Below are 23,833 nucleotides of genomic sequence, written 5' to 3'. Positions count from 1 at the left end.
ATGTGCGGTATCTGTGTGTGATACCACCTTCCAAATTGGCTCTGTATCTGTGTGCGATACCACCATGTATACAGTGCTGTATGTTTGTGATACCACCTTGCATACGGTGCTGTATGTGTAGTATCTGTATGTGATACCACCTTGCATACAGTGCTGTATGTGCTGTATCTGTGTGTGATACCACTTTGCATAAGGTGCTTTATGTCTAGTATCTGTGTGTGATACCACCTTGCATATGGTGCTTTATGTCTAGTATCTGTGTGTGATACCACCTTGCATAATGTTCTGTATGTGCTGTATCTGTGTGTGATACCACCTTGCATACAGTGCTGTATGTGTGTGCAATACCACCTTGCATACAGTGCTGTATGTACTTTATCTGTGTGTGATACCACCTTGCATATGGTGCTTTATGTGCTGTATCTGTGTGTGATACCACCTTGCATACGGTGCTGTATGTGTGTGATCCCACCTTGTATATGGTGCTGTATGTGCGGTATCCCTGTGTGATACCACCTTCCAAATTGTCTTTGTATCTGTGTGCGATACCACCTTGAATACCGTGCTGTATGTGTGTGATCCCACCTTGCATACAGTGCTGTATGTGCTGTATCTGTGTGTGATATCACCTTGCATATGGTGCTTTATGTGCTGTATTTGTGTGTGTTACCACCTTGCATACAGTGCTGTATGTGTGTGCAATACCACCTTGCATACAGTGCTGTATGTACTTTATCTGTGTGTGATACCACCTTGCATAATGTACTAAAACTGTTAAACAAAGAAACTCTGCTCAAATTCCACACAGAACCACCATCGACTCTGACCGCATTCTTAAAAACTTCAATAACTTTCCTTGGACTTGACCAAACAGGAAAACCCTTGCACACACCCTCTTTCTTCTTAATGCGAACAAGATCACCCACCCTAATAGAACGGCTGGACGTAGAACCAAGCTTCTTGATCATATCCTGTTTCATCTTATCCTTGTACAACTGAACCCTGTGTTGAACAGCTTCAAAATCCACCTTCAAACAATTCTCAAATCCAGGTAAATTCCTTTTTAACCACCAAGGAACTAACTTAGTGCTAGGCTTCCGTCCTCTCAAAAGTTCAAAGGGAGTGACCAGAGTCACTGAATTGGGTGAAGTCCTGTAAGCTAACAACATAGATTGCAATGCATTTCTCCAATTCAAATTGCCCTTGACAGAAAGTTGTATGGCCTCTTTGATCACACGGTTGAACCGTTCAACCTGGCCATTCGCTTCTGGGTGGAAAACTGCAATTCTTCTATGAGTGACACCACATTTATCAAAAAACTGTTCCATTTCCTTGCTCACAAACTGCGGACCATTGTCAGTCACAACTTCCTGAGGGATGCCTTCTCTGCAAAAAATCTCATCTAAAAATTCTATCACTTGACGAGAAGTTACCTCTTTAACCATCTTGACCTCTGGTCATTTGGAATAATAATCTATAAGAACGATACCAAAAGCTTCCTGTTTTGGTAAACAACCAAAAGGCCCAATGATATCAATCCCCAGTTTACGCCAAGGACCCGAAGGCAAATCAATGGGACAAGGTTCCGGACGTAAAGCAACAGCCGTTTTGTCACTGTTAGAACAATAAGGACAGGAACGCACAAAATGGTCCACACAGGAGTCAATACCTGGCCACCAGAAAGACTCTTTTAACCGTCTTCTGGTGAAAGATATCCCCAAATGCCCTTCATGGGCAATTTCAAGTAGAGTATTTCTAATAGAAAAAGGTGGAACAATCTTGTCACCACGAAGAATTAGATCACTTTCCACAGCAAGTTCCTCCTGAACTTTAAAGAAACCCATTAAATTTCCAGATAACTTCCTCTGTTCTGGCCAACCATGCACCAGATACCTTTTAACACTGCACAGTTCCAAATCTTTACTCATCTCCTGCATCCAAACATCCTCTTGCAAAACAAACCGTTCACCGCACACCAAATTGACATCATGAAAAGTAAAGCAACTTCACACTCCTCTTCGCTAACCAGTTCAGGAGGATTAGTATCAGAGACCAATCTGGACATGCAATCAGCATGTACATTCGCCTTACCTTGAACATATTCAATACTGCATTGAAAAGATTGCAATCTTGAAGCTAATCTTGCAAGACGCGCCGACATGGTTCTACCTCCACCTAGAGCCATGAGATAGACCAAGGGCTTATGATCAGTTTTTATCAAAAATCTCGTGCCCCATAGGAAAGGTCTAAAATGCTCGGCTCCCCAAACACAAGCCAGTAACTCTCTCTCTATGACAGAATAATTCTTTTCTGCATCTCTTAAAGCTCTTGATGCATAAGCAACAACCCATTCTTTCTCACTATCCTTCTGCAGAAGTACGCCACCCAGGCCAGACGAACTTGCATCTACCATAATGATACATTTCACACCAACAACAAAAGGTTTGAGACACGGAGCATTCACGATGAACAATTTCAAAGACTGAAAAGCGTCTGTCATTTCATCAGTCCAATTGAACTTAGCATTTTTCTTCAGTAAACACCTGAATGGATCAACCTTAACTGAGAAATTAGGAATGAATTTAGCATAAAATTCGATGAGACCTAAAAAAGCTACCAGTTGTTCTTTCGATGTAGGCACGGGAGCATTCGTGATACTCTTAACATGATTTTTCTTAGGTGTGATTCCCATACCACTAATAGTATGGCCTAGGTATTCCACCTCCTTTTGTCTAAACTTGCATTTGTCAAGACGTAGTGTAAGACCTTTCTCAGCTAAGGCAGCAATCACACACCTCAGATTATAGTCATGTTCTCTGTCATCTTTCCCATGTACCAAAATGTCATCTTGAAATGCTATGGCACCACTCAAACCCTCCAAGGTTTCCTTCATGAGCCTCTGGAACACTGAGGCTGCACTCGCTAATCCAAAAGGCATGCGACAAAACCTGTATAACCCTTCAGGCGTGATAAATGCGGTTATGTTCTTAGACTCCTCAGCTAATACCACCTGATGATAGGCACTGGCTAGATCTACACAGGAGAAAACTTGTGCACCTGCCAAGGTCGAAACCATTTCATGAAGATTGGGTAGAGGATGGGAATCCACCCAAATGGCACCATTAACACTGCGGAGGTCAATGCATAACCTAAGCTCGCCAGTAGACTTAACTGAAATTACAATGGGGGAAACCCAAGGTGACGACTCAATTGGTTCAATTATATTTTTCTCACATAAATCTTTAGGCATTTCTTTAGGTTTGAGTCTATAGGATAGGGGAACATTCCTTACTCTGTGCCTAACCGGAATGGCGTTCTCATTTAATTTAATGACATGTTCAAACCCTTTATACCGACCTAAAGTGCCACTGAAAACATTAGGGAAAGATTCTCGTAAGCTCTCTACAAGCAATGAGTTGTCTCCAGTTACACATGAAACATTCAACGGTTGTACTACATACACAGGGGGATTGGCTGTTGGATCAATTTTCATCCCTAATTGGTATTGGTGTGGCCAACTTAACAGAGATAGCCCAGATCTTGACACATACATTTTCCCAGATATGTGTCGATCAGAAAATTGTATATTTGCAATAAAATAACCCATTAGATCAATTTTGTGGCCTGTATAGCCACCAGGTGATACATCAGATTCAAGTAACTTCTTATTCGGGAATTTATCTCGAAATACACTTAGAGAAATAATACTATACCATGCACATGAGTCTACGAAAATTTCCAAACTCACATCATCAATAGTTATAACACAGGATGGAAATTTAGTGCAATCTCCATCTTCACATACATTAATAACAGTATTCACTTGAAATGTTTCTTCATCGTCCAATTGATAACCTTCGCAGCATTCATGTATACAATTCATCTTCCCCGATGATGACCTACAACATCTTGTAAAGTGGCCTTTCTTGTAGCATTTTGAACATGTTTTCCCTAAAGCTGGACAGTTTTTACAGTCTGCTAAGTGTGCATCACTTCCACACCTAAAACATAACAATTTTGAGGTTTTCTGGTCATATTTTTGACTCTTAAATTTGTTATCATTTCTAGAAGAAAATTCATTCTTCTGTAAAAAACTTCTTTTCGACTTGTCAAAATCTTTAGAGACACTAAAAACATCCCATCCTCGTCGCCAGTGTAGGGAAGTCAATAAATTACGCAGGAAACTTGAAGTAGTTGGACGTGAGTTTATTTGGATCCTCTCGTCTTGAGTTGCAGGCTAGTAATGCCAGTAACAGTTACACAGTCTCAACACAGCTACATTCCACATATTCAAAGGCAAACATGGTAACTACACACACGAGCTTGCCACGAGCTACAGGCTACTGTGGACGCTCGTGGACGCTCGTGACAGCTCCCATAACATATGTACATACCCAACACATACCACCTTGCATATGGTGCTGTATGTACTTTATCTGTGTGTGATACCACCTTGCATATGGTGCTTTATGTGCTGTATCTGTGTGTGATACCACCTTGAATACGGTGCTGTATGTGTGTGATCCCACCTTGCATACAGTGCTGTATGTGCTGTATCAGTGTGTAATATCACCTTGCATATGGTGCTTTATGTGCTGTATTTGTGTGTGATACCACCTTGCATACAGTGCTGTATGTGTGTGATCCCACCTTGCATATGGTGCTTTATGTGCGGTATCTGTGTGTGATACCACCTTCCAAATTGGCTCTGTATCTGTGTGCGATACCACCATGTATACAGTGCTGTATGTTTGTGATACCACCTTGCATACGGTGCTATATGTGTAGTATCTGTGTGTGATACCACCTTGCATACAGTGCTGTATGTGCTGTATCTGTGTGTGATACCACTTTGCATAAGGTGCTGTATGTGTGTGTGATACCACCTTGCATATGGTGCTTTATGTGTAGTATCTGTGTGTGATACCACCTTGCATAATGTTCTGTATGTGCTGTATCTGTGTGCGATACCACCTTGAATACAGTGCTGTATGTGTGTGATCCCACCTTGCATACAGTGCTGTATGTGCTGTATCTGTGTGTGATATCACCTTGCATATGGTGCTTTATGTGCTGTATTTGTGTGTGATACCACCTTGCATACAGTGCTGTATGTGTGTGCAATACCACCTTGCATACAGTGCTGTATGTACTTTATCTGTGTGTGATACCACCTTGCATATGGTGCTGTGTGTACTTTATCTGTGTGTGATACCACCTTGCATATGGTGCTTTATGTGCTGTATCTGTGTGATACCACCTTGCATACGGTGCTGTATGTGTGTGATCCCACCTTGCATATGGTGCTGTATGTGCGGTATCTGTGCGTGATACCACCTTCCAAATTGTCTCTGTATCTGTGTGCGATACCACCTTGAATACGGTGCTGTATGTGTGTGATCCCACCTTGCATACAGTGCTGTATGTGCTGTATCAGTGTGTGATATCACCTTGCATATGGTGCTTTATGTGCTGTATTTGTGTGTGATACCACCTTGCATACAGTGCTGTATGTGTGTGATCCCACCTTGCATATGGTGCTTTATGTGCGGTATCTGTGTGTGATACCACCTTCCAAATTGTCTCTGTATCTGTGTCCGATACCACCATGTATACAGAGCTGTATGTTTGTGATACCACCTTGCATATGGTGTTTTATGTGTAGTATCTGTGTGTGATACCACCTTGAATAATGTTCTGTATGTGCTGTATCTGTGTGTGATACCATCTTGAATACGGTGCTGTATGTGTGTGATCCCACCTTGCATATGGTGCTTTATGTACGGTATCTGTGTGTGATCCCACCTTCCAAATTGGCTCTGTATCTGTGTGTGATACCTTGAAAACAAGGAGGGGGGCTCATAAAGTCCAATGGAACAGAGCACCAAAATCAACAATATAGTTGTAAAGATTCCCTTTGAACTAAAGTAATACGTTAAAGACACCAATTATCATCCCACTCAGTCAGTACTCTCACATTTGGAACAGCTCCATTCAGGTTACAACGGTCCTTATAATAAAAACTATTTTTTAAATTAAAATATCAATGATAAGAATCACAGAAATAGATCATCACGATAAAATACAGAATAAAAAACACATCATAGGGTAACACGGTCCCCATCAAAGATTTAAAAAAATTGAAAATACATGATTTCTACAATAGGCATCTCATAATTAAACAACAAATCACATGGTAGGAGCAAGTATAGGGCAGTCAAAAAGTGCCTTTACACAGTTAATTTGAAACGATTGTAAACAAGGCAAAGGACTGTTAGTTCTGGTCTCAATGCTGCTTGTCCCAAATCAAATTTAACACAACTATGGTGCTGCATGTGATGTATCTGTGTGTGATCCCACCTTGCATATGGTGCTGTATGTGTGGTATCTGTGTGTGATACCACCTTCCAAATTGTCTATGTATCTGTGTGTGATACCACCTTCCATCTGGTGTTGTATCTGTGTATGATGCACTCTTGCATACAGTGCTACATGTGCTGTATCTGTGTGTGATACCACCTTGCATTCGGTGCTGTATGTATGGTATCTGTGTGTGATACCATCTTCTATACAGTGCTGTATGTGCTGTATCTGTGTGTGTGATACCACCTTGCATACGGTGCTGTATGTGTGTGTGATACCACCTTGCATATGGTGCTTTATGTGCTGAACCTGTGTGTGATCTCACCTTGCATATGGTGCTGTATGTGTGGTATCTGTGTGTGATACCACCTTCCAAATTGTCTATGTATCTGTGTGTGATACCACCTTCCATCTGGTGTTGTATCTGTGTATGATACACTCTTGCATACAGTGCTATATGTGCTGTATCTGTGTGTGATACCACCTTGCATTCGGTGCTGTATGTATGGTATCTGTGTGTGATACCATCTTCTATACAGTGCTGTATGTGCTGTATCTGTGTGTGTGATACCACCTTGCATACGGTGCTGTATGTGTGTGTGATACCACCTTGCATACGGTGCTGTATGTGTGTGTGATACCACCTTGCATACGGTGCTGTATCTGTGTGTGATAGCACCTTGCATCTGGTGTTGTATCTGTGTATGATACATTCTTGCATACAGTGCTATATGTGCTGTATCTGTGTGTGATACCACCTTGCATTCGGTGTTGTATGTGTGTGATCCCACCTTGCATATGGTGCTGTATGTGCAGTATCCCTGTGTGATACCACCTTGCATCTGGTGCTGTATCTGTGTGTGATACCACTATGTGTATGGTGTTGTTTGAGATGAATGTTATTTGTGAATGTAAAAGGAGCTTGCTTTGCTAGTTTCGGTACTCAGTCTGTTGTGCTTGTGTGATGAGTGTGGACTGATGCTCTCTGTGACAAAATCTCTTTTGGATGTCCAGTCGAACCATGCACTGATGCCATCTTTGCCAATGTGTTGTGTGCTTCTGTGTGTGTTATAGAAGTTTGTAGTGATGTCCCTATTAAATCTGTTCTGGGCGTGTGAGAGGCGATGGCACTCATGTTTGTCAAATCTGTCCTGTGTTATTTTGGTGCTCTAGAAGCTTGCACCGATGCTGTCCGTGCCAAATCTGTTCTGTATGATAGGAACTTGCAGTGATGCTGTTTCGATGTGCTGGAAGTTTGCACTGATGCTGACTGTGTTACATAAATCATGTTTCGGGGTGGCAGAAGATTGCACTGATTCTGCCCGTTCTATATAAATCATGTTTTGGTGTGCCAGAAGCTTGCACTGATGCTGCCCGTTGTATATAAATCGTGTTTTGGTGTGCTAGAAGCTTGCACTGATGGTGTCTGTGGTAAGTAAATCATGTTCTGGTGTGCTAGAAGCTTGTGCTAATACGGACTGTTACAAAAATCGTGTTTTGATGTGGCGGAAGCTTGCACTGTTGCTGTCCTGTGTTAAGTAGATCATGGTGTAGTGTAGTTCCTATATTCCCAATAGGCTCTGCGCATTGGAATAACATATCTTATCGATTTGACGTAGGACTTATGTCTACTAGGTCTCTATCGAATATATTAGACTTAATTGTGAGTGCCAGCTAGCTCAGAGGTCACTAGAAACTTTCTCGAATAAACAAGAAGGGATTAGTTTCTGACAACCGCATAAACATGACAACTTTGTTTCCCCAAGAATAAAACTGATCTTCAGAGTCGTTGAAACAATAGATAGATATTTTACTCAGTCAATCGTGCATGCTTAGTTTCATCAGAGATGCATAGAAATAAAGAGACAAGCGTTTTCAATAAAAGGGTTTTATTGAACAGTCTTCTTTCTCAGGCAAGTAAAGTGAACTTCTACAATCGTAATACTGGTTGCAAAGTATAATGCGTACAGTAAGAAGAGTATTATAAAATAATTCTGTAAAAGCATTTTGACGTTTCTAGACCATAGATAAATACATACATAAATAACAAAGGCTAAAAGTACTCAACTGGTGCTTTTAAAATACGCCTACCCCAATGTACCTAACCTAAGTCTAGTACACGAGGGAAGAAGTAAGTGAGGTGTAGCATAGGTTTAGTTTTCTTTGCCAAGAATCTAACCAATATTTCTCATAGGGTCTTATCAGCTCTGTACCTTGGTTTTAGAATGAAGGAGGTCTGGTATCGCTGTCTCAGACTCGATTTCCCAACACCCCACGAGGGGAGCTTGGAAACACTCGAGCTGGGTTCTCAGCGAGAGAAAGGCAGCCTCTCTGTCAGTGCGTCAGCTGGAGGGTCGGCTTCCTTCGGCACTTGCTGTAGCGAACTGCGTCGGGCAAGTAGATAGTCGAGCTGCTCCGAACCACGGTGCATTTGCTAGGGCAAGTGTAGGCATATGTATACCTTGAAGGTGCCTAGTTTGACGTGAAGTCGGACATAATAACATCATCAAAGAACCCCAAGGTAATGATAGTTCTTTGAAAACTCCATGATTTCTAGAACAAATCAATATTCAAGCAAGGGGATGTCCCTGACTGCTGAAGCCGAGTTTTCCAAGAAATCGTTGTCGCTTTTTGGAACTAGTGGAAGTAGCCATGCCTATATTTTTGGACTGAATGGGTTATGTCTAAATATGGGTATGATTGCTCTGCCTATATAAGGGCAATGTAAATTATAGCTATATAAGGGCATGAATCGGTAAATTACGCTTGGATTCTAAAATGCTACACAACAATGGTTTGATGTGCTAGAAGCTTGCACCAATGCTGTCCTGTTTTAAGTAAATCATGGTTTGATGTGCTATAAGCTTGTGCCGATGCTGACTGTCTTAGATAAATCATGTTCTGGTGTGCTAAAAGCTTGCACTGATGCTTCCCCTTCTGAATTTGTGATAGGATCTTGCATTGAAGGTGTCTCGGTTTCATGTTTGGTCTAGCTAGAAGCTTGCACTGATGCTGACTGTGTTACATAAATCATGTTTCGGCGTGCTAGAAGCTTGCACTGATGCTGACTGTGTTACATAAATCATGTTTTGCTGTGGTAGAAGCTTGCACTGATGATTGTCAGTGTTACTTAAATCATGTTCTAGTGTTCTAGAAACTTGCACTGATACTGAATGTGTTACATAAATCCTGTTATGGTGTACAAGAAGCTTGCACTGATGGTGACTGCATTACATAAATTACGTTTCGGCGTATTTGAAAATTGCACTGATGATCATCTGTGTTACACAAATCATGTTTCGGCGTGCTAGAAGCTTGCGCCGATGCTGACTGTGTTACATAAATCCTGTTTTGCTGTGGTAGAAGCTTGCACTGATGCTGAATGTGTTACATAAATCCTGTTACGGTGTACAAGAAGCTTGCAATGATGGTGACCATTACATAAATCATGTTTCGGCGTATTAGAAAATTGCACTGATGATCATCTGTGTTACATAAATTATGTTTCGACGTGCTAGCTAAATCCTGATTTGGTACGCTAGAAGCTTGCACTGATGAGGTCTGTTACATAAATTAGGTTTCGGTGTGCTAGAAGCTTGCATTGACACCTTCTGTGTCACATAAATCATATTTTGGTGTGCCTAGAAGCTGGCACTAAAGATCTTCTGTGTTACATAAATCATGTTTTGAGTGCTAGAAGCTTGCACTGATTTGCATAAACCATGTTCTGGTGTGCTAGCACCTTGCACTGAGGCTGAATGTGTTACACTAATCATGTTCTGGTGTGCTAGAAGATTGTACAGATGCTGTCTGAGTTACATACATTATGTCTGGTGTGCTAGAAGCTTTCACTGATGCAATCTGTGTTACATAAATCATATTGTGGAGTGCTGGAAGCTTGCACTGATGATTGTCTGTGTTGCATAAATCCTGTTTTGGTGTGCTAGAAGTTGAAGCTGATGATCGTCTGCGTTACATAAATCATGTTTTCGGAGTGCTAGAGCCTTGCCCTGATGATAGTCTGTGTTACACAAATCATGTTTTGGTGTCCTAGAAGCTTGCACTGTTGATCTGTGTTACATAAATCATGTTTTGGTGCGCTAGAAGCTTGCACTGATGATCTTCTGTGTTACATAAATCATGTTTTGGTGTCCTAGAAGCTTGCACTGATGCTGACTGTGTTATATAAATCATGTTTTGGTGTCCTAGAAGCTTGCACTGATGCTGACTGTGTTACATAAATCATGTTTTGGTGTCCTAGAAGCTTGCACTGATCTTCTGTGTTACATAAATCATGTTTTTGTGTGCTAGAAGCTTGCACTGATGATCTTCTGTGTTACATAAATCATGTTTTGGTGTGCTAGAAGCTTGCACTGATGATCTTCTGTGTTACATAAATCATGTTTTGACGTGCTAGAAGCTTGCACTGATCTTCTGTGTTACATAAATCATGTTTTGACGTGCTAGAAGCTTGCACTTATGCGGACTGTTACATAAATCATGTTTTGGTGTCCTAGAAGCTTGCACTGATGCGGACTGTGTTACATAAATCATGTTTTGGTGTGCTAGAAGCTTGCACTGATGATCTTCTGTGTTACATAAATCATGTTTTGGTGTGCTAGAAGCTTGCACTGATGATCTTCTGTGTTACATAAATCTTGTTTTGACATGCTAGAAGCTTGCACTGATGCTGACTGTGTTACATAAATAATGGTTTGATGTGCTAGAAGCTAGCACTGCTGATGACCATGCTAAATCTGGTTTGTGTGATAGGAGTGTGCACCAACGCTATGTGTGAAGTAATTGTTCTCTGTACGACAGGGCCTTCTGCTTATGTATGTTAAAGGACCTTGCACCATTATTGTAAGGGCTGAATTTGTTGTGTGTGGTAGGAGTTGAAATAATATATGTGCTGAATCTGTGTTTATAATAGCTCTTGCATGTCTATGCAGAATCTCTGTGTCAATCTGTTGTGTTTGCGTGTGTCCATGGATGAGTGGTTTGCAGTAAGTGTGTGAGATAGGGGCTTGCAATGATGCTGTGTTAAATCTGTACTGCTTGTGTATTCAAGTGTGTCTACGTGTGAGTTAGGGGCTTGCAGTGAAGTGGTGTTAAATTTGTACTGCATGTTTATTCACGGGAGGGTGTGAGATATGGGCATGCAATGAAGCTGTGTTAACTATGTACTGTGTGTGTATTCATGGGTGTAAGACGGAGGCGGGTGTGTGTGTTCCTTCGTTCTGTGAATAGACAACTTTATTTTCGTAGCAACTTTCGCAAATTTTCTAAATTGTCAAATACAGGAGATTGTTGCCCCTGTTTCACACAAATTCACTCTATCTCCCCAGCAGGATGAAGAAAAGGTATGTCTCGGTTGGCATCCTGGCGGTGCTCCTGGTGGCCCTGGCACTGTTTTTGGGGCTGTTTTTTGGACTCCGCTCAAAACCGGCGACCAGTCACCATATCTACGAGAGAGCCGCAGTGGCCACAGATGCAGGGCCGTGCTCGGAGATCGGCAGGTACCTCTCATCACTGTCCTTTGTGTCTTGTCCAGGGGCTTGAGTGGTGACACAGCCGTCCGTAATGTACCACTGTTCATGAAGCCAGGCCAGAAGCGGCCACTGTATTTGCTTCGGCATCCTGTCATTCTCTGTGGTAATGCCTGTAAATTCAACCAGACTAATCCCTTCCCACAGAGCTCTGAAGTGTCCTTGTTTTGTGCCTGATTACCTCATTTATTACAGGTGCTTTCCTTGCATTCTGGGTCTTGTAGTTCTCGCATGTTAATAGCACAAACAGGACTTCGAGTTCCAGTGAAAACCTGATTTGAATGATTTGTTCATGTAAGGAACTGGGAATCTTGACAGCTCTGTGACCATAGCATCTATTCTTTCCCCCCTCTTAACTTCAGGGCACCTTGGTCTATCTGGTTCCTCTTCTCTGCCTTGCCTTCTCACCTCATGATGACTTCTATAGCCCTGGCCCTGATCAGAGTGACAGGGCCTCCACACATGCCCTCCTCTGTGCATTGTGAGGAGATATTCTGATTGGTTGTCCTTCTGTTACGTGCAGGGACGTCCTGAAGGAGAACGGCTCGGCGGTGGATGCGGCCATCGCGGCTCTCGTCTGTGATGGGCTCATGAATGCGCACAGCATGGGCATTGGAGGCGGGCTCTACTTCACCATTTATGACGCCCAGACAGGTAAGTGGCACTGGGTACTATCAAGGAGTGGGATTTCGCTGGGCCCATTTTTATATTGGTTGACTGGGTCCATATGTGTGTAAATGTAAATGTGTGTGTCTTGTAAAGCGCACTGCTACCCGGAGGCGTCCTGGCGCTATAGACCGCTGGGGAACCCGTCCAGGCTTTCCCTGTGAGATGTTCCCTCCTGGGTATCTCCAAGGTGAAACCAGGCATCCCCGGCGTTTGTGGGGAGCCATTGTGGAGATGAGGCAAGCTAATGCCCAGAGTTGCCGAGTGTAATCCCTGGTTAGAGTGGGCACCGAGGCGAGAATTATCGAGTCCGCTGAGCCTGGTTCACGACCCTGCTGCGTCGGGAATTGAACCCTGGTCCCGGGCCGTCCTCTGCTTCCGGGTCTGCCGCCTCTAACCAGTGAGCCACACCACATTATGGTTGCAAGTGAAGTCCATATCTGCAGCGCTTTATATTCCCATTCCCAATTTTTTTTTTAAATCTATGCATTCTGGGAGTTGTAGTTTGGTTGCTTCCATTGAACCAACTGGACTAATGCAGCTGTTAACTGTTTTTTAAAAGGAAAGAAACAGGATGTCCTGTTAACATGGATCAAGTTTGGAACCCTAACCCGTTGGTTCTGGAATAGTACGGTTTATTAGCATCAGAAGGCAAGTTGCAGCTTGCAAACTTGATTTCCATTGATGTGCATGAAATTGTGAATATATTTGAAATTTAAACATTTGTGTACACGTGTAATTAAAAAAAAAAAACACAAAACCATGCTGTGTGCTAATACTGCTCGAATTGCATTTGTCCAACCCTATCATCGCATCCTAGTTCTGTAATCTGATTCCCACCAGACTCCACCCACACAATACTTATGTACGTAAAGCACCTCAGGTCCCATATCCTCCTGCTACAATTAAAATTTATTTTATAATGGTGAATACCGCTCCTTGGACCTAGGCTTGAGCTGTATTGTAAACCTCAGCTCTAAACAATACTTAAAAATACCAGTTCAGTTAAAAGTTTAAACACAGCTGTCGGATCATGTCATTATTGATAGTTTTTGCTTCGAATCATAGAAGCTAAATTTTGGACACTGGCTGGAAAAAAATGTACATGCATGCAGCTTCTGTGTTTGCCTTGGCTTGGAAAGAATCGCTGGATAAAGAATTGTCAAGAGAGACTGTTTTTATTTTATTTAGGTCTCGCCTATTCTACTCCGTTAGGGATTGAATAGGTGAGATTATAGTAAGCGGTTCAAAAAGTCTACCAAACTTCGGATCGCATACAGTTCATGTGAGGCAGGCATGTGAGGCAGGCGCGTGCACAACATCGCCAGCCACATCCCACACCATGCCTCTGCATCAGACTTCAAAGGAAGAATGCCGAGAGCTTGTTATAAAATGCGCAGCTGGTAGTTTAACTGATCAACCCATCCCCACCTTTATTAAATGTGAGCAGACCCTCGTAATCGGAGCAGAAAGCAAATATTTTGATACTCCCTGCGTTTTTCAAATGAGAACCAGAGCGGAAACTTGCGTGTGCCTTATGAAAAACCTTGAGCTGAAGTCTTGGTGCTTCTTGTGTCTTCTGCTGTTTATAAACCTCCAAACCATGTACTTGCCACGTTCACCTGCAGCCCTTCTCCAGACAGATACTACTCCCACTTGCAGACTTGTTTGAGTGGGAATGCAGTGTGTACTTCATATTTGAGCTCACTTGGATATTTTGTAAGATTGTCCGCCTTCCTTTTGGCCTCTATCCACTTTTAATCACTTAAACTAGGGTCTCTTGCCACCAACTGTCTCCCCTCTCAATCACCCCGTCTCCCTCACCTCTCTGTGACTCCCTCATCCGTCTCTCTCGCTGCTCTGTGTCTTAACCCTCTGACTCTATTCCAGCTTCTCGCACGGTCTCATTCAAGCCACAGGTTTCTCCCCTCTCTCCCTTTCTTTGTCACTAACCTAAGCTCTCTCGCTGCTGTCTCTTTAACCACTCTCCCTCACTCTGTGACTCACTAAGTTTCCGTGTCTGTCACACCTCTGTCTCTACCCCTCTGACCCATCTCGCTTCTCTCACTGTCTCACTGGGTCTCACCTCTAGTCACTTTGTCACTCGCGACTCTCCCCGTGTCCTTTCTGCCGCTTTGTCTCTCACGCACTGTCCCTCACCCCTGCGCCCCATCTCATGCACGCGCACCTCCCGCCGTCTCATTCGTGTGTGACACAGCAGCGGTGCTCAGCGGCCTCTCCGCCGCCAAGCACCCCTGCTCAGGCCTTAAAAGCTGGCCGGAGAGGTTCCGTGAGGAAGCCGCCTCCCCCGAGGAATGCTGCTTTCATCTCGGGTCATTGACATGTACTAGTTTTTATTTCCAGCGCGTCATGTACATTACATGTACATTAAATCATGGCTGCAGGAGGCTTCTTGTGCGCCGCTGAACCAAGTCGTTTTTTAACACTCAATCATGGCAGCACCCCATCATTACCCGACAGCCATTACGCCAGAGCCTCTTCATTGCCCAGTTCTGCCTGATCAACCCCCCCCCCCAATCACCGGCATAACGGGATCAGCATTTTTGTGAAGGTCATTTTATCCTACTTCAAAGGAAGCCGCTCCCCCTCCCCCGCCACCCAATGCCGCTCCCCCGCCCCACCACAGAAATGCAGAGAGCTTGTTTTTAAAGCAGCCTGGCACCCTGGACTTCATCATTAGCATTCGCTTGTTTTTATTTCCAGCGCGTCATGTACATTACATGTACATTAAATGATGGCTGCAGGAGTCTTCTTGTGCGCCGCTGAACCAAGTCGTTTTTTAACACTCAATCATGGCAGCACCCCATCTTGTGCGCTGGTCGCCTTTCATGTTTTATGTACTTTGTTTTAAATTCCCCCCTTACTTTTGTACTAGCACTTCAAAGCTGTCAGAATGCTGACTCGAATCCAGTTCCCCTGCATCAAAGTCGCCCGCTCCAACCATTATGCCAGAGCCATTTCATTGCTCCAGTTCTGCCTGATCAACCCCCCCACTGACCCCTCCTCCCAAATCACAGGCATAACAGGAATAGCATTTTCGTGAAGGTCACTTTATCCACTGTATAAGGAGGAAGCTCTTCAGATGGGTGGAGTTGGGAATAGTCCACAATACCTTAGATGTTTCCCCAGTGCTTAATTTGTAAAATATTAAGCGCCAGGGCTCTGACCAGGAGGCCACTGCAGCTTCCACCACCTATCGCCCCTTTCATCGCTGCCAAAACTACTAACCATCTCTCGCATGTAAATGCAACAGCTCAGATTATTCCAGGTCCCCAAAGCTAAAGAAATGGCTGGGGCAGCAGGTATTAGCAATTTTAATGTATACATTATTCCTAAACAACTGTTCTGCTCATCTCTAAATTAGATGAGCAGTGCCACCAAATGGTAGACTGTTCTAAGTATGGTGTTGATCATTAGATGCCAGTGCCGAGAACACCGATGTTCCCGCTGATGAAACAAAAAAGATCTCAGGTTGCAGAGATCAACACTGGCACCACGTGAGCCTCTGCTTTGTTTGCAGATTTTTACAGCACAAACCCGATGGAAGTCATTTCGCTGGAAACACACACTACGTTAAATTGCTCATATTAACAATGGCCAGTTCATAAAATTCACCTACAGTTAATATATTGCTGACTTTTAAGCAATTCACAATATTTTCTGCCATATTCAATGGAAGTGGTTTCTGCCAGGCGTTCCCAGAAATACTCACATTTGTGAGTCACTCTGTACTTGTATACACTTCTGCTAAAATTTGATGTAACATGCATTTATAAATGTTTCTGTACTAAAAAGTATTTTTTTCCCTTTAGAGAAATGGCCACTCCTATGCCTCTGCCACTTGTTAGGATGTTCCCTCCCTACTCGCCGCCTCAAAATAGATTCATTCCTGCCTTTCACATTCACTCTATCTATCGCCCTCACTCTATCTATCTATTGCCCTCACTCTATCTATCTATCGCCCTCTATCTATCGCCCTCACTCTATCGCCCTCACTCACTCACTCTATCGCACTCACTCTATCGCATCACCACAGCATCACTCAGCACCACCACAGGATCACTCAGAGGCACCACAACATCACTATACGCTCCCACAGCATCACTGAACGCTACAGCATCACTCGTCGCCACCACAACATCACTCAGCGCCACCACAGCATCAATCTGTGCAACCATTTAACAACAACTGGTTCAAATTTGTTCTCTCAATGTTTCAAGCTTTATTACAAATGTCACAAAAAGATGTTAATATTTCACTTCTGTTCTTGGATTTTCCTCACAATAAAATACACTGAACATAATCTTCAAACAAGTTATTTACAAAAGTTAAAGATATTGCCATCATAAATTACAATAACTTTTATTTCAGTATTCATTATTTTAAAAAAAATTAAATCCATTGTTATTTGTAATATCAATACATCCAAGTCACGTAAATACAACACATATTGCATTACAAATGCTATAGATGTCACATTTGCGAAAGTTAAAACTATTGGCATTGTAAATGACAAAGCTATTAATTTGGATATTTTCAAAACCAACACATAAATAAAATATTTGTAATTTACAAGACCAATAGCTCAAACTTCCCTAATGCGAGACCTATTGCATTGCAAATGCCTATTGTGCTTGTATTACCTGTTCGCTCAGCACGTAAACTTTGATGAAATTGTGTCTTCTAGTGGCCAGCGGTATGTATTACAAGATCTACATTTACAACTCCGAAACCGTTTTCTATAGGTGAGCAGATAATGTATTCAGCAAAATCAGAAAATCACACATTAACACTGCCAGGAAGAACCTAGGCCATGGGGCGTATAGTCACAGCACATAAAGTAACATTTTTCTTAAAGAAAAACTCTTAGTTCTTGCACGTAACAAATATGAAAGGTTGGACTCCAATACAATGGACGAGAATGTTGTAGCAAGAACCTTGAGTGGCGGGACGCGGCGCTATGTAAATGTTCAGTATTTTCATTGGGGTTAGTCATTCACCCATTCATTAAGCATCACCCTCTGCATCATGAAACCAAGCAAACATGCTGTTCTGAGGACAGGAAATAGCGTTTGTGGGCAAAGAGATGAGGGAAGACGCCACAATTCAACGTGGAGAGGACAGATATGGAAGAGAAAGAGGGCAGCGCCAGGGCTGGGCGAAATTGACATTTTTATTATTTTCGGTAACCGGAATTGGACCGCTTTGTGAATCCGCAACATTTCATGGATTCGCTTCCGCCTGCCACGGACGAAAAACACGAGTGTTTGTCACTAGCAGCCCGAAAACTGCCCATGAACAGCGCACTTCCTGGTTCTTGGACAGATTGGGTGGCGTTTGGTTCAGTTTGTTGACCAGGGAAAGTCCTACAAATTGCCCGAAATCCACATATTTCTCTGTTGCGCTTGTTGGACAAATTTGGCTGTTTTAATAGCATGACACTTCGCTCCTCGAGGTGGCTTAAAAAAAATAGTGAAATTCGTCCATTTATCAAATTTATTCCGCCCAACCTTACCACCAGTAAAGGCATAGTGATACCACCAGTAAAGGCATAGTGATAAAAAAAATCCTTTATGCGGGGCCCCAAAGGTATAGATCGAAATACCGACTGGAACCTTCCGCAGGCCTCTTACTTTTTCCGCACTGACCTATTGTCCATGACACATGCTACTGGGATGTGAGTATATTTTAAACCAAATAAGGGAACCCACAAGGTAGATAAAGACCTTGGGTGTCAGTTTTATACGAAAACAATGGTCCGTTAAAGACACAGGAAAGATGTGATTAATATAGACTTTAGTCAGTGCTATATTGATGATGTCCGGCCGGACAATCAATTTAATGAATTATAAATGCAAAAAAAAATATGAGCACAACAATACCGTGGGACACAATCCTGCGTCCTACACATACACAAAACAATTGCATTTGTACAGAAACATTTCAGGCAAGATAAAGGTAGCTTGTGGAATTATCTTAAATTATGTGAATATTTCTATTTATTTAATTCTTATTTTGCAAATCTGTCACTGTTTATCCCATTAACATTCTCCTGCCTGGAGCACACTGGATATGGAAGGTAAAAGGAGTGGGATCTTTAGAAAGTCATTTTGTATTCTACCGAGCCTACATGCTTTTTTTTATGAGCAGACGGAGCAGCTACTGGCTTTATTGTATCTTATCGGTTGACTTTGCTGACTCTGGCAAGTGCCACGAAATTGCGTGGTCATTTTTAGTCCGTGGGGGATGCGGAAATATTGTGAAAAGGCGTTCTAGTCTACCATGGGATGGGTGACACTTGACAGCGCAATCCGAGTCAAGCCAGTGTCTCGCTTCAATCCCAAGAGTGAAGAGAACCACGGCCCGGCCAGTTTAGGAATTATCAGCTAAAGCATACAACAGTTAATCTAAAAGATATGACAAGATGTATTCTTTGTATTTTTTAACATTTGGAAATGTCAGGTGTCGCGCTATACTGCAGGACTATATGCAGTCAACAAGAATACTCCTTTTACGTCTAATTCCAAAAAGACTGCAATTGTTGTCGGGCATGATTTATGTGGTCACACTCGAACCTTGTGAGTGCTCTGTTATATTTTCCACCCTGTCGTTAAAAAATAGAAAAGACATGGGGCAGGAACGGCAATGATGCAATCTCCGGGGCTTTTTATACCCAGCGCATACCGGCATGATGGACGTGAAGCGAGGCTCCGCGTGCCTGTCGTTCCAATTTCCAGGATGTGCGCGCGGCCTTGCCTGGGCTCCGAGATCGCGCGCCGCTCTGCTGCCTCAGCTCCTGCAGCTCTGTGCACACGTCGCCTTCCACCCGGCTTTGGCCTGTTTTGCACGGTCAGACGATAGCAGCCATGTTATTTATCCTCATATAAATCACTCAGGTGTTAGTCAGAGACTGGGCCTCCATTCTGCCGGCCTGGCATTTATGAAAAATTGGGAGTCGAAGCCTAAGCAGAACAAACAGAAGCTTGGAATCAGCAGAATGCTGCTTTATGTAGCTCTTACCATTTCATAAACCTTGCCAGGTTTAACAAGCATTGGCATAGCCAATAGGTCTTCCCTTTCTCACTGCACCATCAGGATTCAAGCAAGCCGGGCCGAAGAAGGCTGAAATGCCAGAAACCGGTCCCCGGTAGCTTGTCTCCTTTCTGGTGAAGAATTGGCTTGGTAGTTTAGTCTGCCCTGTTCCCATGATACACTGGGCCAGGGACAGACTGATTTGCATATAGCCAGGTTCTGAGCTGGGATGGTGCAGTGAGATAAATAACGGTGATGGATCAAGCCCTGATCTTTGGACTGGGTAAGAGTGGTCTGCTTAATTCAGACACTCTGTTCATCACACCCCCTTTTCTGAATCGTTTTTGGCCACTATAGGTGTGGCAGGGTATACTCAGACATGAGTCCCTTTCTCACTGCACCATCAGGATTCAAGCAAGCCGGGCCGAGAAGTTACTAAAAGCACAATGACACATGTTGCTGCGCAGCGAAAGGCCTTTTGCAAAGATTGATTGATTACGTTTCTGTTGCTTATTGCTGTATTTGGGTTTTAAACTGGTACTAATGAGGTGCAATATATGCCTAGACAGTGTTAATAACTATAAAAACGGGGAAGTAAATCTATCACAAAATGTGCTGCATTATGCCACATAATTTGCCTTTTTTTGCCACATAATATAGTCAACCCAGCTGCATAATTTGGCCCTCCCGTGCCAAATAATTCCAGTGGCCCTACATAAAATACATGGTCACACCGACCTTTCCCACAAAACACTTAAATCCTTAGCGCGTGGCTCCTTTAAATAAGAGTGAGCACGTTTGCAAACATGAATAAAGATAAAACTTTAGTGCGAAATGAAACACATCAAAAACCTGTTAGAGATTGTTGTAAATAGCTATTAGAAGCAGTTCAATACCAAGTCCGTTTTTAAAATAAAAATGAAAACGGCAGTCAGTCCGTCAAAGCATTGTTTATTTAGACCTTGGTCTTTAAATAATAATAAAACCAATTGCAATAAAAATGGCAGCCCCTGGGAATGTGTAGCAACATGCAGAAAGATTTTAGCTTTTCTGTATCTAAGGATGGTGGAATCACACAGGAAACAAAGTAGTATAAGTTGTAGTTTAATGTTCAGCACAGCATTTACAGCTTCTCTGCCTAAGGTCCAGATACAACTGCCCTTACAGTCTGATGTACCTTCTAGAACCAAGAACCACATTGGAATATCAACATGGTATGCAGGCAGGCATCTCAGGAACCCTATGATGTCATGTGAGCAGATATAAATCAATATGTGGGAAACCAGATACAGAATGTAACATATCCCCCTTTTCCATAAAATAAACAAAGCCAAAAGAATCAAACATAGTCCTTAAACTTAACTGGTCTATTCTTTACACGGATATTTTGTTTGATCCTTGAAGCTACTGTGTCATTGTCATTCTGTCCTGAAAAACAAGGATTGGATTTATACTTAGAACTAACATCATGACCAAAATTATTACACTTGGCAATTCTCCTTACATTCCACAATTTTCCATCTTGGGTAATTACACAATTGCTAAATACTTTTTTGATTTGAATAGGCCTACCAAATTTACATGAACCTTTTGTCATCACACCTGGTCTCCTAATTCTCACCCAATCCCCCTCAACAAAATTATGAGATTTGACCTTCCATTTCTTGTTGTACCAACACATGGTCTTGTTTTGCTTTGCCTCAACTTTCCTAGCTGTATCATGTACACATTCCTTAAAATCCAATTTATCTTGACATTTATTCTTAAACCACTATGGACAAATTCTTGATGCAGGGTCTCTTCCTTTTAGTAATTTAAAAGGACTAAGTTCTGTTGTTGAATGAGGTGTGATTCGATAAATCCACAACCTTTCTCTTAATTCATTCATCCATTCTCCACGTGCATCGACCACATCTGTTACATAAGACTTCAGGACTCTATTAAAACGTTCAACTTGGCCGTTTTCCTGCGGTTCGTATAATGATGTACACTTGTGTAAAATTCCATGTCCCTTTAAGAAATTTTCTATTTTTATTGACTTCAATTGCACCCCATTGTCTGTAACTAACACAGAAGGACAACCCTCTCGAGCAAAAATCTCTTTTAAAAAATGATTACAGCATTAGTGGTAGCACTGGGTACAAACTTTACTTCTGGCCATTTTGAGTGGAAATCAATCAACACTAATGCATACCGTGAATTTTCTGGTAAGTTCTTAAATGGACCAGCAATATCAAAGGCTAACTTTTGCCACGGCATGTCTGGCCACTTCACTACCTTTAAAGGTGGAACATTAATTCTGAGCATCTTCTCACTTGACACACACTCTGGACATTCTCTTACTATTCTATCAATGAACACATCCATTCCTGGCCACCAAAAAAAAACCTAATCAACCACTTCATAGAAGATATACCCGAATGCGTCTTATGAGCCAACTTGAGAATGACATCTTGTATTCCTTGTGGTGGAACACACTCGCCTGACTTAAACAGAAAATCATTCTCCAATTCCAATTCATCTGCTACCTTAGCGAACGGTAAAAACTCTTCCTTAATTAAACTTTTCTTTGGCCAACCTTCCGTAACATATTTTTTAAGGGTACACCACTTATCATCTTCCCTTACACAACTGTCCCACTTCTCTTCTGTAATCTCTTGAAACTGATCACCTACCACATCAGCTATTGTCAGAACAAAATCTTCTTCTTTAATCACATCCACCTTGTCCTGTTCACACGGTAATCGAGAAAGAAAATCAGCTGTGACATTTTTTTTTCCGGAACAAACTCTGTACTAAAATTGTACTCCTGCAATCTGGATGACAATCTCGCAATTCTGGCTGTAGAATGCCAACCACCTCCTGTAGACCAGATATTCACTGGTTTGTGGTCTGTTCTCAGAACAAACCTATAACCCCACACATACAATCTAAAATGTTCTACTGCCCACACACACACGCAAGTAACTCTCTCTCAAAGCTACATTCCACTCTTCTTTTCCTTCCCTTTGAGATAAAACTCCACCTAACCCGTATAAACTAGCATCAACCGTGATAATACACTCCTTCATTCTAAAGGGTTTCAACGTGGGAGCATTAACAATATCACTTTTTACGATTCAAAAGCTTTCTGTTGTTCATTTGACCATTTGACCATACATATTTCACATTCTGCCTTTACAAAGCCCGCAGTGGTTCCATCTTGGTCGCGAAACTTTCGACAAATTTACTGTAATATTCACACATACCTGTGAACGACAATAATTGATCCTTATTGACAGGTGATGGCGCTCTAACTATAGCATCAACATTAGTTTTCTTAGGAATAATTCCATTTCCAGATAGTGTGCCCCAAATATTCAACTGTGTGTTTAAAAAGTTTACATTTATGAGCTTTTAATGTGAGTCCATGACTCTCTAACCTTTTGCACACTTCATTCAAATGACCTACATGCTCACTTTTATTCCTTGAAAAAATCAAAATGTCGTCCTGAAAGCATTTGACATATTCGTCCAAATCCCTAAATATTAAGAACATAACTCTCTGAAAAACTGACGCCAAGCCAAAAGGCATCCTCGTATATTGGTATAAACCAAAAGGCGTGATAAACGCTTGAGTTTCTTTGATTCCTCCTTAAGTTCTATTTGGTGATATGGCGAACGTAAATCCAGCGTTGAAAATATCTGGGCTCCCTCAAACATTGATACTACTTCATTAATGTTTGGCAAAGGGTGACAATCTATGACAATATTAGAGTTGAGAGCTCTCAGGTCCACACACACTCTCCTTTTGTTCCGGTTTGCGAACCAAAACTATGGGAGAAACCCACTCAGCCGATTCAATGGTTTCAATGATACCCTCATCTGATAACTCTTAACATATCCTTCAGTTCTTGCCTTACACTTATTGGTACATCCCTTATTTTTTGTTTTACAGGTGTGGCATTTTCTTTCAAAACAATTTTATGAGAGAAATTCTTTAGTTTCCCTAACTTGTCACAAAATACATTCTTGAAAGAGTTTACTAAATTCCGTTCCTCATCATCATTCTTAACATTGTCATTAACAGTGGAACTTGACAATACAGTGCATCATCACATAAAGTAACGGGTTCTTTTGCTCTAGGATTCAATATAATTCCTAGCTTATATCGGTCACGCCAGCCTAAGACATTAACACCTTTTTTTGCAATGTACAATTTA

General features: G+C 42.1%; 1 protein-coding gene across 4 annotated transcripts in view; it reads left to right on the top strand.

Moving 5' to 3' along the window:
* Window positions 1–23,833, top strand: part of GGT1 (gamma-glutamyltransferase 1) — a 244,715-nt gene that overhangs the window by 139,854 nt on the left and 81,028 nt on the right. For 2 of the 4 annotated variants that reach the window (XM_086942788.1, XM_086942789.1), the window contains 2 exons: window positions 11,712–11,882; window positions 12,436–12,566. In XM_086942788.1, coding sequence (XP_086798914.1) covers window positions 11,716–11,882; window positions 12,436–12,566 — 298 coding nt within the window. In that variant the 5' untranslated portion in view covers window positions 11,712–11,715. The remainder of the gene's footprint in view (window positions 1–11,711; window positions 11,883–12,435; window positions 12,567–23,833) is intronic. The other 2 variants (XM_086942790.1, XM_086942791.1) reach the window with 1 other exon arrangement.

The sequence above is a fragment of the Lissotriton vulgaris genome, chromosome 11, assembly GCF_964263255.1.
Source record: "Lissotriton vulgaris chromosome 11, aLisVul1.2, whole genome shotgun sequence".
NCBI lineage: Eukaryota > Metazoa > Chordata > Amphibia > Caudata > Salamandridae > Lissotriton > Lissotriton vulgaris.
This window is presented reverse-complemented; position numbering and strand designations above follow the sequence as displayed.